This window comes from Lissotriton helveticus, chromosome 9 (assembly GCF_964261635.1).
Source record: "Lissotriton helveticus chromosome 9, aLisHel1.1, whole genome shotgun sequence".
NCBI lineage: Eukaryota > Metazoa > Chordata > Amphibia > Caudata > Salamandridae > Lissotriton > Lissotriton helveticus.
The window spans coordinates 354,420,198-354,439,068 of NC_136070.1; the positions used below are offsets into that span (position 1 = coordinate 354,420,198).

At 39.3% G+C, this 18,871-nt stretch overlaps 1 protein-coding gene across 1 annotated transcript in view; it reads right to left on the reverse strand.

Annotated features, from left to right (window-relative positions):
• Positions 1 to 796: 796 nt before the first annotated feature.
• Positions 797 to 18,871, reverse strand: part of ASB2 (ankyrin repeat and SOCS box containing 2) — a 334,037-nt gene continuing 315,962 nt past the window's right edge. Inside the window, exon 10 of the mRNA XM_078660092.1 lies at positions 797 to 1,326. Coding sequence (XP_078516218.1) covers positions 1,193 to 1,326 — 134 coding nt within the window. The 3' untranslated portion in view covers positions 797 to 1,192. The remainder of the gene's footprint in view (positions 1,327 to 18,871) is intronic.

Consider the following 18,871-nt stretch of genomic DNA (forward strand, 5'->3'; position numbering starts at 1 on the left):
GCGAGTCAGCTAGCTGAGGAAGCTTTTCTTCTAACATTTTTCTTCTCAAACATTATGGGCCTGATTTACAAAGGTACACTTACATGTTTGTGTAAGTTTATGATTTTTTACTATTCACAAAGGTATTTAACTAGTATTATCTTTACGACTCTGGAGTCTCCTCACCTAATACAATCTTCAAGGAATTTATGACAATTTTGCATACTTCAGTCTCCTAATTCCAAAAAATTGTAAATCTGGTTAAATCACTATTTGAATAGATTTGCGTGTTTGTGTGTGTGCATATACACACTTATATAGATGTATACAAAACAGTGCACCTGCTTTGAATGGCAATATTAAAATATCAAAATCATTTACACAGAAAATACTACTTAAAATTCAATATTTATCACACCAAATCTAAACATGGAAAGTTATGATCTAATGTTGAAGAGTTCATACTGAAAAATTCATACCCAATAAAGTGAATTCACCTCGGTTCATAACAAACCTCTATAAAATGTTATAAAAGATTTAAAAACATTTTCTGTAGGCAAATGAATAACTGTTTGTTGTGATGTTTTCATTTAAATATTGTTTGGGGACCCCAGTGACAAATTCCTTTTCTTTATGTACCATACATTTTATTCATACAACAATTAGGGTACACATTATAATTTAAAAAAATGTATATTGATGTTCTTCTGTTTGCTGGCAAGAAGAAATGTGGTTGGATCCCACATAATTTCCTGTTTTTCTGTCCATCCAGTGTCAGTAGTGAAATTAATTTCCAACCCTTCTCCTAAAAAAAAATGCAGGGACTAGGGGTGCTAAGTAGTTAGGTACAACAACAATTGATAATGGGGTGATTAGTTACCATTTCAGTTCAATGGTTTCCCCAATGGAAAGGTCTTTCAAGAGTCATAGCAACCAAAAGCTGAAACTCCCAAAAAAATCTGATGCTGCCATTTTGCCAAAAACACTTTGTTGCATTAAATATCGCTATCCACCTTCCTCCTTGGATCTATTTGCTCTAGTTGCTAAATCCTGTATGCTTTAGTGCGTTGTGGCTTGGCTTTCACCATCACGAAGAAGTTGGAAGTCAGTAAACCGTTGGGCGTTGTAATGAAAACTGCCTTGATCAGTAATAAAAACATTGCCCTCATACAGTGAGCTAGACCATGCTAATCTTTACTGCTAGCTAAAAATTCTAAGTAAAATCATATTTCAGGAATTTAATCATTCGGCCAGGAAGTGGCAATGTTTCAAGTAGCTTAATACGGTGTCTTCCAATGCGATTTCGAACCACAATACGACAGAGGTGAGCAAGAGGCCTCGGAGGTTCTGAAATAAAAAGAAATTGTTTACAGCAATTGCGGGAACATGTTTTCATGAAATGAGTTGTGATTAACTGTAATTCATTTTTATTTATTGTTTCTATGCAAAACCACTTAGTCTGTGACTCGCATATGGATATTTCTTGGGTCCGTAGCAATCAGAGTAAAGGTATCTAAATACACATGTATAAGCAGAGGGGCAGACTCATGTATAAACAGACACATGCACACACTGGCACACACACATGCACAAACACACACACATACACATACACACACCACATACACATGCACACATCTTGTATCAATACTTTTCCAGTGATATATTCATGATCCCCACTCTAAATGAACTTGTGCAATAAAGGATCACAGACTACGCCATGTATCATATCAATAAATAGGTTATTATTTATCTCTTTCTTCTTTCCATTTCTTCCATCTGAACCTGGGCACCAACTTAAAAAGGTGAACTGATCCAAGACAGAAATGTGTAGAAAGGTATCATTAGACTATGCCAAAGCAGTACCACAATTCAGGGATTCTATCATATAAACTGGCTGAAAAGTTATAAGTAAGTAGAGGCAAGATGGCGACTGAGTGAGATGGTCGCTCTGCTGCTCCCCAATCATGACTCGACTTCGGAGGTGAAAAGCGGCAGTAAATGGCAGCAAAAGGATCGCAAGTCAAGGAGGAATGTACACTGATTGAGAGTGCCAATTACTTAAAAAAGAAAAACTTGAAAAACAAAAGATTACGAGTGGAAGAAAGGCAGGAGAGAAAACGAAAAAACGGACAGGAACGCATGAACACGGTGGAATGGAATTGCCGCTCACCCACCTGAAGCTCTGTGAGGGTTCCATTCAGTGTGAAACCGCATTGTGCTGTACGGAGCTTGTAAGGGCACTCCTCATTTCTTTGCGCGTACTGACGACCGGCAGAGAACAGAGGAAGAGCTGCCGGTTCTGCTCAGGCTTTTCCTGGGTGTGTTGTGGAGAAACTATGGCTCCAAAGATCCCTGTGGCTACCACTGTTAAGGGGAAAACGTGGTCTGGTGTGGGTGCAACCGCTGGCTTGTCTCCCAAGGCAACAATGTCCTCGGACCCCTACCCGAGACAGGGCAGAGGGAAAAAAACGCGGGGACTGCAGTATCCAGGATTGATACGATGGAGGAGAAGAAAAATGGTACCGGGGTGCTGCCTATAAACGAACCTTCTGTGTTGGATCTCTTATGAACAGCGATGATGTGATTGGGGAGGCTGATGAGGGGTCCCTGATGTCTCACAAGAACCTTTATCAATGACTACGACTCTGATGGCGGACGCATCCAAGGACAATCAGCCTAATTTGTTAAACCTGTTAAACTACCCCCCCCCACCCGGCTCTCCCCACTACCTCCACTACTCCCTGTCTTCAATCTGAGTTAAAAAGCAGTACAGATGGAAGCAATCTAGATAAATTTGGGACTCAAACATCAGCTTTAATGTCGGACACTAATATGTTCAATCCCCCTCATGCAGAGGCCACGGCGGTAAATCATGCTGCTTCTTCCAATCATAGTGAACAGGATCTGGACTGTTTCTTCTCGCTCTCAGACGGGATTTGGTCTGTATCAGGCTCAGGATCAGGGTCTTATTCACTTGATGATTCTAGTGAGGAGGTTTCAGATAGTGGCAAGAAAGAGACTACAGCTACAATACGTAAGGCAGTGAGGAAGACAATCCACCCCAGTCTACAAAAGAAAAGTCTAAGATGGGATCACTCAGGCGCAGATTTACTCAGCACTAGGCCTGGGCAGTAAATTCCATTCCGTTCGCGGAATTCGGGTAATTTCGCTTTCCGCGGAGAATGCGAAAATGCCCAAAATTCTGCTTTCCGCGACTTCGCAATTTTTTTCTTGTTTGCGTTCTCAAAATGCGTGTTCGCGAGATATTTCCCCTCGAGCATGCAGACAGCGATTGCGAACAGGAAAAAAGCATCGCGAATAAGCAATTCCGCATGTTCGCAGAATTTCTGCGTGTTCGCGGTGATTTTTTACCGTTTCGCAGAGATTACGATTACCAAATTCCGCCCACCCCTATTCAGCACCTGTATAACATCATTCCCTAAAGGGGGTAATATAGTACCCCCAGGACCCTCAATGTTAGACATGGTTCTTCAATGCATTCTCTCCCATCGCGAAGAAACGTGCCAAGACAGTAAACGTGCACAGACGGCTATGCGGAAGATTCAAGGGGCTGTAAGGAAGGTGGCCAAGTCATGTGTTGACGTCAAAGAGCGCCTTACAACTCTGAAACACAAACAGAAACCTTAGAGAACGACCTAGCAGCCGCGCACACAAGCACTAATGCTCATGATGCCCAAACAGTCGACATGCTATCTAAGGCCTTTCCGGATCTTGAGGGTTGGAACTGGCCTCTAGAGATACAGAGCGCTCATCGGGTCCAGTTTAATCTTAAGCATCCAGTGAAACCGGATATAAAGCCCCGTGCTATACTTGTCTGGGACCACAAGTCTTAGACTATCCTTCAGACTGAGTGATTGTACACTCGAAGTTTTTAATCCTCCCCCTTTAATTTTTTTCTTTTTTTTCTCTCTTTCTTCCAAGTATTATAGTGGCCAATGAACACTTCACTTGGATGATGTTTTCAGTGTGCTCGGGGACTCTGGGGGAGAGGAAGAGAAGGTTTTGTTTTTTCTGGTTTTTGTTTTTCTTTAGATCTGAGTTACCTAGCTGCCGGGAAACAAACGTTAGGCTGTGGGGCAGCACTCATCACAACAGAATTCTCAATCTGGATGCCTTTCTACGGCGGAATGGGTGGGGGAAGGGTTCAGCGGCATGGGGGGTGGGGGAAGAGAAGAAGATGGGGATGGAGGGGAGAAGGAGGGGTTGGGGGCTGGACACAGGGTGGAGAAATAAATAAAAAGGAATCAGATAGTAACTTTAAATAAGCAAGAGAATCTAGTTCAGTGAAAATTAAGCAATCCAGATGGGTAGAATCACTATTTGTTAAGTTAATATTGGCGGTCTCAATGACAAACAAGTCAAGTCAAGTCTGAAATTTGTATAGCGCACTACTCACCCAGAGGGTCTCAAGGCGCTTAAGGGAGAGGGGTTCGAACAGCCATGTTATCAGAGCTGGCGCAATATTAAGAGGCTTCAAAGCCGAGATAATATGCCAACAAGAAACCCACATCCACTGGGGGAAAAGAGACATGCTAGCTATAAGGGGATATAATCTCCTTGCTTGTTCCACCCAAACTTTAACCATCAGGGGAGTAACGATTTATGCAAAGAACTGTATTGGCTCTGCCAAACGGGTATTGGAAGATAAGTGGGGGAGATGGGCTATTGTACAGCGCCATATGGGATTGACTATTTGAACGATATACAGGTCTAATGAGGATGACCTGCATATTTTTAACGACTTAGAAGTTTAGTAATTTGTGGGGATCTGAACATCCATTATGATGCGGGTTATGGGGGAATCCAGAAGCACCAAGGCAGGAAACCCCAGGTTCAACGTGCCCTCTCAGCCTTGCGGGCTACTATTGACCTGAAGGATGTGTGGGGGGGTAAAATATCCTGCTGACCCTGGTTATACCTACTTTTCAAATCCCCACAAGAAGTATGTCAGGCTGGACCATTTTCTGGTGTCACCCTCTTTGATTACGACTGCTGGGATAAAGAAATTGCCCAGATTATTGTCAGATCACAATCCTCTACTCATAGACTTAGCATTTCAGACAGAAGACCAACCACAGGCAAAGTGGACATTTGATAGATCCTTATTATCCAATGATCAATATCTTAAACATATTAAACAAATGGTCATAAAATACCACGAAAATACCGATTTAGCTCCTCGAGGGGTGTAGTCTGGGATAGTTTCAAGGCAGGCCTCCGGGGAGAAACAATAAGTTTTATGGGAAAGAGGATAAAGCAAGAGAAGAAAGAGATAGCTGATCAGATAACTCTATTGGGGCAACTAGAAGAAGAACATACTAATGCAATTAGACAAAAGCAAGAGGAGGAAGAATTATTACTGCGACAAAAAATAATGATCACAAAAGCAGAAATAAGCAGCTTTAGGAAGGGGGCAGCCAGCTAACAGACACACAAAAATGAGAGATATGAATATGGCGAGACCATTGGTAAGATACTTGCTTTATGGACCAAGCAAAGAACAGTTAGAAACAACATAACTGATATAAGAGCCCAAGATTGTAAACATCACACAGAATTAAAAGATATTATTAAGATTTTTGAAAAGTTTTATCAAGACCTGTATCAGCAGGACAACCTTGATCTTAACCTTCCTAATGAAACCGAGATAATCTTGGGAAACGATAATAGGCTCAGTGAAGTACAGCGACAATAGCTCGATAAAGAAATTACGATGGAAGAGATTCTAGTAGCTTTGAAATCAATGGCCTCAGGGAAAGCGGCAGGTCCTGATAAAATTCCACTCAAACTATATAAGTTCATTCAAGAGGAAATAACTCTGATACTCTTAGACCTGTTTCTCAGAATACAATATAGTGGGACCCGCCTGGAGTCTTGGCAGGGGGCAGACATAGTGTTTTTTAAAGAAAGGGAAACCTGTCGACAACCCTGCATAATACAGGCCCATATCCCTCATGAACGCTGATGCCAAACTCTATTAAAAAATTCTCGCGTCTCAATTAGGGGAGATCGTAGCCTATCTTGTTTCACCGTAGCAGCATGGCTTTATACCTACAAGAAGTACTACGGGCCATATCAGATGGGCCATATCAGATGCGCTATAGCCTTGTTTGACATAACGGAGACAACGGGCGAAAAGATGGCTATGATCCTCGTAGACGCCGAGAAGGCATTTGATTGCGTTTCATGGCAATGTCTGTGGACAACTATGGTACAGAGAGGTTTTGGGCCTGGTTTTTTGACAGCAATGAAAGCAATGTATCATAGGCCATATGCTAGGTTAAATATAACGGGTCAGGAATCGAAATCTATTGACATTGCAAGAGGGACAAGGCAGGGCTGTGCTTGCTCCCCAATATTTTTTGCTCTTTATATTGATATTTTTATCTAGCAAATACTCCAAGATCAAGTAATCACACCAGTTAAGAGAAATTGATCTGAAACAAAGATAATGGCCTATGCCGATGATTTGGTAGTGGTCACTACTGACCCAATAAATGCAGTCAGCCAAAATTCAAAATTTAGCTCATGAATATGGCCATAAATCTGGCTATTTATTAAATGCAGGGAAAACCCAGAGCCTATGCAACTCTAAAACCTTGTGTAATGGCCATCGAAGATTAGATGAGGTAATCTATCTTGGTATTAAAATCAGTAGTAAAATAGAAGCAATCTGGAACATAAACGTGATTCCCATGATCGATAAGGTCAGCACAGATTCGCGTAATTTAGATAGATTGCACCTAACCCTTATAGGAAGATGTAACATACTTAAGATGGTTATGCTTCCTAAGGTTCTCTATATATGTAGATCGATCCCATTAGCAATTGAAGATTCACTTTTAAAGAAAGTAGACTGTATATTTAGTAATTTTGTATAGAAGTATTAAAAAATTCGACGTTCCCTTAAATTTCTAGCACTACCACAAGATCGAGGTGGATTGTCTGTTCCAAATCTTAGATATTAATATGCCACTTTTTACAGCAAATGGCTCTAGTGATTCTACCTGGTGTGGGCAGCAGTCAATACGCTGTTAATAGGGACCCCCCCTCGATTTATGAGTTAGCAATAGGAAGAAACGCACAAGAAGTACTTTTACGACAATTAGAGCCCAGCTACTATAGGAAAACTAAATTTAAGATCATAATTGCAATCTGGAGTATATGGAAAAGAATGGTAGAGCCCACGAAGATACCAAAATACAACAGGTATACGCCATTGTGGCGATCTCCCCTTTTTCCTGAATTAATGTATGAAAATCTGGTCAAGCAATGGGAAGAAAAAGGAATATTGAAGTTGGGGGATATCTATTTTAATGAACAAAGGCTGTCATTTTCTGAGTTGCAGCAAAGGTTTGGTATAGCGGCCGGAACATACCATTAATACAGACAGCTTACCTGCTTTGTAAATCAGATCAATGAAGAGAGATTTTCTCTATGCAGGAATTCACTAATAGAAACCATGTCTCTGCCTCAGTCAAGGATCAAAAATATGTATAAGTTCTTGATAGATACTCTTTCTGATGACCTTGAGGCAGTAGAAACCAAATGGGTTACTAAAGTAGGAGATCCCGACATCAATGTGTATAATTCATTAGATTTAGCCAAAGGGACGATCCTCAGGGCTAATCTGAAAGCTCAACATTACTATACGGTATATGACCTTTATTTCACCCTCGCAAAATTACATCGGTGGGGTAAAAGAGAGGATGATAATTGCCCGCGATGTGACCAAGGGCCATCAGATATAATACACATGTTTTACGGATGTGAAAAACTGAATCCACTGATTAAGCAAATAGGGGAATTCTTGTCAGCTGCAATTGACACGTGTATTAATATAACTCCAACGCTAATGTTGCTGGGATGTGACGAGAAGGCGCAAAATGATCGTCACAAGGACAAGTTTGTCTTTGTCTCAATAGCGGTAGCCCGACTTCTTATTGCCACACACTGTAAAGATGCAGATCCCCCTCAATTTGTGGCTGGGCCGCTTGTTGGCTATTTACCAGCTCTATATAAGTGCAAAGGCCGCAGCGCAAGAAGGCGAGGTAGGGCAATCTGGGCCCCTATGAAGAACTGGATTGCAAAGCAAAATGTTTTTTAAAGAGAAAGGGTGAAACTCGATGTATTCTCTTCTTTGGTTAAAGACCTTATGAAATGAAATAATACCCATGTATCTATTGATTTTTTCTCCATTCTTGACCTTTGTCTTCTCATTTTTCCTCTTTTCCCATTCTGATCGATCTGTTCTGTAAATACCTATGAATTTGCTCTTGCGCTACATGATTTTAGCTATATATTATAATGCTTATGAAGTGTAAATGCTTTTCCTATTGATATACTCTCTCCAAATAAAAAAAAAAGAAAAGTTATAAGTATAGTTTATGGTACTATATTTGTGCCTTTTGCTTATTCGTCACACGCTTTACTCTGTTGATATTTCAAACAATTAGTGGTGCTCAAATGGTTAGCATTGGCCCGTAGAGGTCCCAGTATCGAATGTATGTCATTTAATGGTATCAGATATCTTTAGCTCATTTCACCCATCCATTACACATGTGATAAAAAACCCATACTAGACTCTCAATGGTTGTTAAAATTTGCAAGGATTTCCACCACCAAACAGAGGAAAGAGTTTGAAAGGCAAAGGTCCATTAAATAGTAACAGAAGTATGACTGTGGACTTTGAAGCTAGAACCTTTAGAAGAAAGGTTTATACATAGATAGCTTTCTCTAGAAGTGTTTACATGGTGCTTAAGTGTTCTACTCAGTTAGCTGAATTTGACAGTGTCTGCTGACTTTTTCAAGAAGAGGCATTGCGTTGTCATAAATGGACTGTAATAACTTATAAAAATAGTGCAGCTACATGCATAGAAAAAAATAGTACGCTTTTTTGGGTACTGAAGACTTTATGGTATTATGTAGCCAATGTGTGTCTGTGTGTTTTGTTTTCCAGATAACTTTGGGGTAATTCAATAAACCTGTATGAAACTTCAAAAACAGTACATCCACTTGAAGCTGCTCGTGGCACGTTTCATGCAGATCCATACAGTTGGAGTAAAAAAGAGGTGGAGGTCCCAAAAGTGGCATTTCCCATTTTAACTTTTGTAATAGCCTTCACTCCTTCAAAAGAAAACAGTTGAATAGAATTTAATCAAATATATAATGAAAGTAGAACTTTACTCAAAGAAGTGTCTTTGCTTACTTTGATGTACACCCGTTCAATAGTTTTTGAGAAGCTAGTATTTATTATTGTCTCTATCTGGTAAACAATAGGTTACATTTTAGAGATATCTGAACCATTAAAATGTGAGTACCACAAATCCGGTTTTGCAAAGCTGTGTGAACTAAAAAACTTAAAAATACTCAAATGTGATTGGACGAGGGAGCATTTTCTTGCTTCTGCAATTCAGGACCACAGGTCTGCAGTAGGATCTGCAAAACCAGAATGCTCTGATTCCCTGACCCCAGCACATAGGAAAAATATTGCACCTGTCATTGCAGGGCACAGTGATTTGTTTCCCACATCCTGAAAAACAGATCGAAAGGGTACATAAGGTGGCAGAGGTGGGTTCACCATGAGTGCCCATGTAAGTGGAACCCAAAGGAGTCCTCTCTGGTGATTAAAGCTTAAAAAAATACAGATATTGCCATGAAGTTTGTGGATTCTGGCACAACCCACCACTATAAGCAGATTAGTGCTGGGGCTCTGCGAACCTGGTACAAGCTTCATGGTCATGGGACCCTAAACCCATGGGAATCTTCAGAAAATCCATATTGGCATATGAGTGGGGTCCACAGATCAGAAGGAGGGGGGTGGCTGCCCGTGTCAGGTTGGGCACATGATATAGCCTTCAGCCCACAGCAGGTTGTGCACCTCTCTGCCTCCAACCAGATCCTTTGACTGTGCACAGCAGAGGTTGACCACATGTGGTGGCTTCAGCACAGATCCTGGCTCCAGGCCAGGCCCCACAACCATCCACCACAGTGTTCAGCAAAAGACAGAAGCCATGCTCTGCGGTCAACCAATTCTACACAGAGCCTTACGCAGCAAGGGTCGCTGCCAGTTGCTGGTTGCATGTAGGCTAATGACATTTACACTTACAGATAACATTTGCAGGATTTCTGAGACTCAAAATTGCTTACCCAAACAATGAAAATCAAGAGAGCTCACTGGATTGTACATCAAACTGGGTTTTAACATGGTTTCGTAGAAGAATTGCAAGTTTGAAAAACTGCCCGAAAAGTTTTCAAACAAAAGTCATTTAATTATTTTTAAAAAGTGGCTCTGAAAAGAACCTTTGTGTTCTTTGATGAAATGAAGATAGTGGAAGACATATTTTGTGAGGTTGTTTATGGAAATACAACTGCCTTCTGCTGTGAAATGGACTCCATCTTTTTGGAATATGCCAGTATGTCAAAATGGATATTACAGTTGTAGGTAGTCATCTTGCAAGGGTCCCAAAGCTAAGCAGAAATGACTTTGTTAATTATTTACAGTGATTTGTCAGTTTGTGAAAGACCATATCCACGATTGCCTTTGAAAAATATTTATCTATACACGGCTGTGTGGAGGAAAAGATACATCAATGAATGGTTTGTGCTAAAACTGTCACCTCCACAGTGCATAATCATTGACTGGGAATTTTCTCATGAGGGAATGCTTTCCACAATTAGGCAAATAGCCACTCGTTTTAGTAGGTTTATGTAGAAAGAATGGTGCACTGTAGCACAAGGTAGAGGGTCAGTACCTCTGACTCAGCTTCTCATTCATTTTTTCACTCACTCACTCTCTCATGCACTTTTTCTGTCATACTTCTTCCTTAACACCCTCCTTCACCTTGACTCAGTGTTTGTCAGTCTCACTATCCCTCTCACTCACTCTCTAATTTTCAATCACATGTTTCAGTCAATAATGCCTCTATTGCTCACTCAGTCACTTTTTACTTACTCCTTCAGTCTCTCACTTATTTACTTATTCAGACAACCTCTTAAGGGCTCCTTCTCCTGCAAGCTCTCCCTCACACAGTCCTTCACTTTTATTCACTGCCTCCTACTCACTTCATACATTTCCACTCACTCTCTCATTGTCGCATATTCACTTCCTCATCATTTCACTCAGACTCCCTTGCTTTTTCTTAATCTATCACTCATTTTTACTGACTCATTACTCACTTCCTCTAGACTAGTCTTGACTTCACTGTCTTACTTGTCCACTCTCTCCCTAACTTTCACACTCATCCTCTAACCTTTCACTTAATCTCTCATTTTACCCACTCAACATTTCACATACTGACTACATTACTTTTACTCATATTATCTCACTCAATCTTTAACCACAACCTTTTGTTCAATCTCTCACTCATATTCATAATCGCCCTCGAGCACACACCATCCTTCACAACCTGACTCACACTCTCACTTTAGCAGCATACTGTTTCTAACTTGCTGTCTCTCTCACTTTTAGACTCGCTAACTCAAATCCTCGCTTTTCCACTCTTTCACTCATTATTTCATTCTCCATCTTTCCTCTACTACTGGACTCCCTCTCACTCATGTATCAAACTAACATATATTTTAATCTATTATCTTTGGTTCTGAAAACAACCAGTATTTTGTTTTTCAGAAAGTAACTTTTTTGTGATTTTTAGAAAGATTCCTGCTTTCATGACACTAGCATTTCTCCCTTGCATACAAAAAGTAGTCAAGACTTAGGATAACAGAAGACATTTTTTTTTTCGCAAATCTTATTGTGTTTAATTTTTTTAATTTCAGCATTCCGGTTTTGCTTACCACAGGTGATATCTATGCTGCACACTAAACAATGTAATCCCAAAGTTTGCAAAGAGGGATTGATGGTTTCCTGCTACCACTGTACAATTTCTTCAGACTATTGATCTCCAGCAAGAATAGCATACAGCATTTTTTGAAAATGTAGTTCGCCTGATTGGCATTGATCTTTGTCTTCATTTGTTCTGCAATGAACTGCCATTCATGCCATGCAATGGGGTTCCGAAGTTGTATTCCCCTCTTGTATTTCCCTATTGCCCCTGCTTAGTTTCTTCTCGCACAACCTGCAAGCTACTTATTTAGGAGTTTGTTTTTTCAAACGAAGGAATGGGGAAAAACCTCAATAAAATGGATTCCCTTGGAGATCTGGAAGCTTCAGTCTCATTAACTTTCATTTTTTCTTCTTCTTCAGTCTCTAGCTCTTGATTTCATCCTTCCTAATATTCTTGTCCACACGCCATTTTTGAAGAACACAGTGTATTGTTCCCCAAAAAATAAAGCACAGCCAAGAATCCATATAGTCTCTTTCTAGGTACGAGTATGAAATAGCGTGGAGTTCAGTTAACTCGGTCAGATACTCAAGAACTATTTGAAAGTGGAGCAAAACATGCACACAAGCCAAACTTATACAGTGATTTACAACATGTTGGTGGTCCCCCATGAAGCTTGAAAAATAGTCATAAGTGGGACTTGCATGCCCTAGACTCACAGTACAAAAAATGTAATTGTACCATTCTGACCATTGTCTTTGTATATAGTTCATGGATACTTTCAAACTAATTAAAACTATAGATTTTCCTCTAAAATTCCTCCTTTTTAAAAACTGTACAGGGTTTGCAGTACTTGTTTTGGGAATTGTGACACTTTGAATGGATGCCTCGCCTCAGCAATTGTGCAAGAGCTGCAAATTGTTGGTTGCTGGTGGTGGTCAGTCAACGGTTTTGGTCTTATTATACCTCTCAACCGCATTTGATACGGTGAACCTCAATACACTCTTGGACCGACTTGCCTCACTCAAAACTTATGGCACCACATTTAACTGGTTGCGTTCCTACTTACAATATCAGGCAGTTGCTCTTGGTCCTTACTGTTCTAACTTTAAGAGTTTGAAACATGGAGTTCCAAAGGCTGGGCCCTCAGCCTGTTCTTGTTAATTATGTACATGAGGCCTTTGACTAATCTTATTAAGTCTCATAATATTAGAGTGGTGAACTATGCTGATGACAATCAACACATTTTGTCATTTGACAACTGCCAGCAGACGGATGCTTTTCACTACTCTGGGGCTCCTGGAAGATTCTTCAGCTGTTACACCGCACTGCTAAAACCCTAATTGTACACAGTGTTGTTTAATGCAGGTTGGTTTATTGTAATGCGCTTCTGTTAGGATCAACAGAATTTATTTTAAACAGACTGCAAATATTTCACATCTCCACTGCCAAATTGGCCTTAACCAAAACCAGGAGGTCATCAGCCACACACCAATGCTCTGAATTAATCTTCAGTGGCTTCCGCTGCGACAGAGAATACTTTTTAAATCTCTATGTACTGTTTTTAAAGATCTCCAGGGCCGTGGTCCAGTGCCTGTACAAAAAGGAATTGAAAGATACTCCCCAGGGAGGTGCCCTTTCTCTGCTACAGCACATTTTGTATGTATTCCAAAATCCAGGAAGGCCAGACATGGCAGGCGCACCTTTTTGGTCAGAGCAACCGAAATATGGAATCAACTCCCTGCTCTTCCCTTAGATGCTTGTCCGATCTCCTGCAATTTAGAAAGGCCTTGAACACTTGGCTATTCCGTAAAAAATCCCTTTTTACATCTTACCACTTTTTATATTTTAGCACCCTTTTTAGCTGCAGAGTTTTTTCCCTCCTTCTCCCTCCTTAGCTCAGTGAGCCTGACAGCGCCAGGATACCAGGTTGGTCACAGTTCACTTTATAAATCTTTCAAATAAATAAATCCCAACCTAGTACCACAAACGTTTATCGGGATAAAAGTGATGCTATTAAAAACAACCTCCACACGTCTCTTTTGTTCTTACATTGGTTCTACTTCCAAAACCTCATCCCAGAATCAGTTTTCTTATTAAACTCAAAGGTTTAAACGACCTATGGGGTTCACAGTACTGGTTATTGGTACAACAATACTGAGTCTTGCCTACCTGATATCTGTGATTGATTACACATTCAGAAGACTTCAAAAAAAGAGTAAGAAACATTTAGAAACAATGACCCACCGTTATGCAGTGGGATCACTGACATAATATAGAATGACAAAATATAGACTTACCAAAATATAGTCACCAAAATATAGAATGCCAAAATATCGAATTCCTATCTACAAACAGGTAAGTACAAAAATATCGAATCCAAAATATAGTCTGTAAAAAATATAGTCAGTCAAAATATCGAATTTTTTTAAATGTCTTAAAAGTAATTTAAAATTAATGAAATAATAAATATAATTAACTAAAACATACTTAAAAATACTCAAATAACCTTAAAATTAAGATATAATTAATTTAAGTTGTTAATAAAAAATTTACAATATTTTACCGTAGGATAGCAGGAGGGTAACATTTAATATTACCACTCCAGTGAGTGCAACAGTAGGGAAAGCGTTGGATAGCGTAGGGGTCAAAAGTACTATTCCCACTCCAGAGAGTGCAACAGTAGGGAAAGCGTTGGATAGCGTAGGGGTAAAAATTACTATTCCCACACCAGAGAGTGCAACAGTAGAGAAAGCGTTGGATAGCGTAGGGGTAAAAATTACTATTCCCACTCCAGAGAGTGCAACAGTAGGGAAAGCGTTGGATATTGGAAGGGTAAAAATTACTATTTCCACTCCAGAGAGTACAACAGTAGGGAAAGCATTGGATAGCGTAGGGGTAAAAATTACTATTCCCACTCCAGAGAGTGCAACAGTAGGGAAAGCGTTGGATAGCGTATGGGTAAAAATTACTATTCCCACTCCAGAGAGTGCAACAGTAGGGAAAGCGTTGGATAGCGTAGGGGTAAAAAATACTATTCCCACTCTAGAGAGTGCAACAGTAGGGAAAGCGTTGGATAGCGGGAAGGTGAAAATTACTATCCCACTCCAGTGAGTTTAACAGTAGGGAAAGTAATGATTTAATATATTATTAAAAATAAATTAAATATCAATACCAATAAAACATCAATTGAAATTAATAACCAATTTAATATTATGTGATAATTAATTAGAAATACAACTACATATTAGTTATTAAAAATTATTTAACCTATTCATAATTATTTAACAACTAATTAATTTTCAATAACAAAAACTAATTCATAATAAAAATTAATACCAATTAAAAATTAACTGTAAATTAATTATCAATACACAAAAAGTATTTTTAATATGTAATTAATTACAATTACATTACTTCCCACCCTATTCCCCTATAAACCCACATCCCACTACAGAAAATACATTAATACAATTATCATAATTATCACATATTTAATTAATACAAAATAATTACCAATTAATAAAAAAGAATTGCCAATTAATAGAAATGAATTACCAATTAAAAATTAATTAACACTAAATTTAAAATCAATACCAATAAATGAAAACAATTATTTACTTAATTACAATTAAATTACTTCCCACCCTATTCCCCTATAAACCCACAACCCGCTACAGAAAATACATTTAGAAAATTAACATAATTAACAATTAATCAATTAATACAAATTAATTGGCAATTAATAAAAATTAATTACAATTAAAAAATAACAATAAATTCAAAATGAATACCAATAAATAAATAAAAATATTTAATTAATTACAATTAAATTACTTCCCACCCTATTCCCCTATAAACCCACAACCCGCTACAGAACTAAAAAGCAAAATTTAATAAAAAATTAATAATAATTGCTAAAAATTAATATTTAATTTAATATAATTAAATTACTTCCTTCCCTAATCCCCTATAAACCCACAACCCGCTACAGAATTAAATTACGCACAAATTAAATAACATAAAATTCATTACTTAAAATACATTAAACATACATTACAAAAATTAATATACACTTTTCACACATATACTAACATACAAAACACTTTAAAAAAATTGATATTATAAAAAAATCGATATATTTAATGCCTATATCGTATACTTCGATATTTTGACTTCTATATTTTGAAAATCGATATTACTTACCTTAAATTCGATATTTTTAACCACTATATTGTGTCCATTCGATATTTTGTCCGTTCTATATTTTTACTTCGATATTATGTCCATTCTATATTTTGGAATCGATATTATGACTGTTTACCTATGCAGTGGCCCTTTTTAATCTAACCCAAGCAAGCAGACTCAGGCTACAGACAACTACAATAGCTTTGTGCGTTATAGAAGAGTCGGAGGCAGAAGTTATAAAAGTGCCTAGAACTTCTGCGTCCACTGAGCCCCCACTTGAGGAGCCACATGTGTGAAAAGTTTTTACTCGCCTTAGAGGAAAGAAAAAAATGGAATCCCCGAAATGTAACCTGCACTCTTTGCGACCAAGTATTGCAAAGGGGCCATTCTCACATGTATTCATTTGGGACTATAAGGATGATGAAGCATCTTTCAGTGGTAAATCCAAATGATTTCTTTCAAGCTAAAGTCAAGAGAACAGGTCAGGAAGCACAAGAAGACAACCTGTGGCCGTGGAGAATGCTGAATGCAATTTGAAAGACACAGAACTAAATCAACCAGCATATTATGCAAAATAGTCATTTTTTTCAAGGGAGAAAAATCAAAAAGTTATCCCAAATGAAAGAAAACATATGTAAAAAATAATCGCAAAGACATTCTTCCTTCCCTAAAAATAATCCAGTTCCAAAGGAAAAATGTGAAAAAACCCCACAAAGGATTTGCTTTCAGAAAGAGATTCCAGGAAAATAAATTGTTTCATATTGGAACAAAACAAGCCGAAGTTAAAAGAAAATATAAAAAAGGTTTGGATAAAGAAAAAAAGGGTTGAGTTAAAGCACAAAAAAATCATAACAATCATTGCCCCCCCCCACAGCAGTTTGGACAAAGGGCATAACTGTTGACCACACCTCCTAATGCCATACATTTGCAATGTTTGCTGGAAATCAACAGTATGTTTGGCACACAGCTAAACAGGTGTATGACAGCTTCCACAACAGCCACTGAATAAGGACTAGAGAAACAGACAAACACACCACAGAAAGAAAAACAGGACTGGCACCACCACCTCCTCAACAACCACTGAAAGAGGACAAGGAGACAGGCAATTATACCCCAGAAACGAAAACAGGACTGGCTACACCAGAACACTGAAGAGAATGTAATACAATGAATTTATTTATTATTATGTTTCATTACACACTTGCAATCTCCTCAGCCTTTGTGTTGCTGCTCTGGCTATTACACTCAGGAGAATGTCTTCTGAATCATTCTCTCTATTCTAGTGGACCTTTGCATTCATATTTACGGTCCTCAAAATAGCACCCGGTCGATAAGTGCTACTCAGCACTCTATCTAATCTGCCCATCGTGTGAGCATATCATTTGAAGAAGGTCCAATTTGCTTCATGACTGGCAACACGGTTATGAGGAAAGGCCCTGTCTCTGGCTGTAAGACTGTTATACTACATTTTCCTCTCTTCAAAATCATACATGGAGTGGCCTTTATTCTCTTTCCATGAAATAAAAAAGGAGTCAATTTTTTGTACAAGGACAGGAGCCATATTTGATTGGTCAGTAATTGGCAGTTCCTTCATTATTCAGACCAACCATACACCACAACAAGACGCAAATTCGCAATTCACTTCTCGTCCCATCGATTCACATATAACCAGAACTCTCAGTCGTTAACTATGCACCCGCTAAACCCCACCCGGAACTCTAAGCTCGTACGTTACAGACCCAACTCATGGTCCATAAATTACCCAGAAAAACTGACCAGTAATGCTAAAAAGGAACTTCAAGAACACAACTTTAAAACAGCACCCAGAAACACTTATAGTAGACAAATACTACACCATGACTAAAGGCAAGATGAAAACTAACTTCATCTTTTACACAAATCGCCCATTGGAGTGGAAAAACACCTTCGTTCTTCACTTTGAAATCTCCAAGTCAGTAATTATTCCCTATGGTGAAAAATTCTCCACAACCATCTCCCCTACCTTTAAAGGGGAACTCACAATTTCCATCTTCAGAACAGGAAACATTTGCATACAGGCCACTGACCTGCACCTCACCACTTTTGACCGGCACTTCCCATCAATACTCTCCTCATTAACTCAACAGAACCAGCAAACTCAATCTCCCCCATCACGCCTTACCCTTTCAAAAAACCCTGAACCGATCCAATCTCCCTCCCCAGACAACCCACTCTACAACTCATGGACATCCACCATCACTCATTACAATCTCACTATCCCCATCATCACACTCCGCCGTCAAACACCTACTAGAATAGCACCAACCGATCCCACCAGGAACAGCAAACTCACAGTTAATAAACCCCACAATGCTGATCTTGAACTAGGCAGATCAGACTCAAACTACAGTCGTTCTACTACTGAACTCACTACTGGCATCCCCGTGACCTCAGGAGACCGACTCTACCCTCTCAAACTATCCCCAACTCCACTTCTATCCTTATCCCTCCTGGCCAAACCATCTCCATGTCCACCATCACAGATAATTCCTTGGACACTGACCTCCCTCAAACCACTGCACATTCTCCTTCCTCGGACCCACAACCACAAACCCAAACTGTCTCCACTTCTAATCCCACTAACAATCCCCTAGACACTGACCTCCTCATAACCAATGCTCATTATCCTCCCTTGGACTCAAGACCCACAACACCTACTCCCAACCTCATGACTGGAATCTTCAATGGCCGGACTCTGCATGTCCAATCTACCCCCCACTCCTAATCCCAATGATGCTATTCAATCCCATAACTCAGTACCCTCTCCTTCCATAGACCCAACTCATACACTGCTCCCGCCGAAGGCAAGATGCCCTTTAGCTCACTTACCCAGCTACTGACCCGAATAGAGCAGAAAA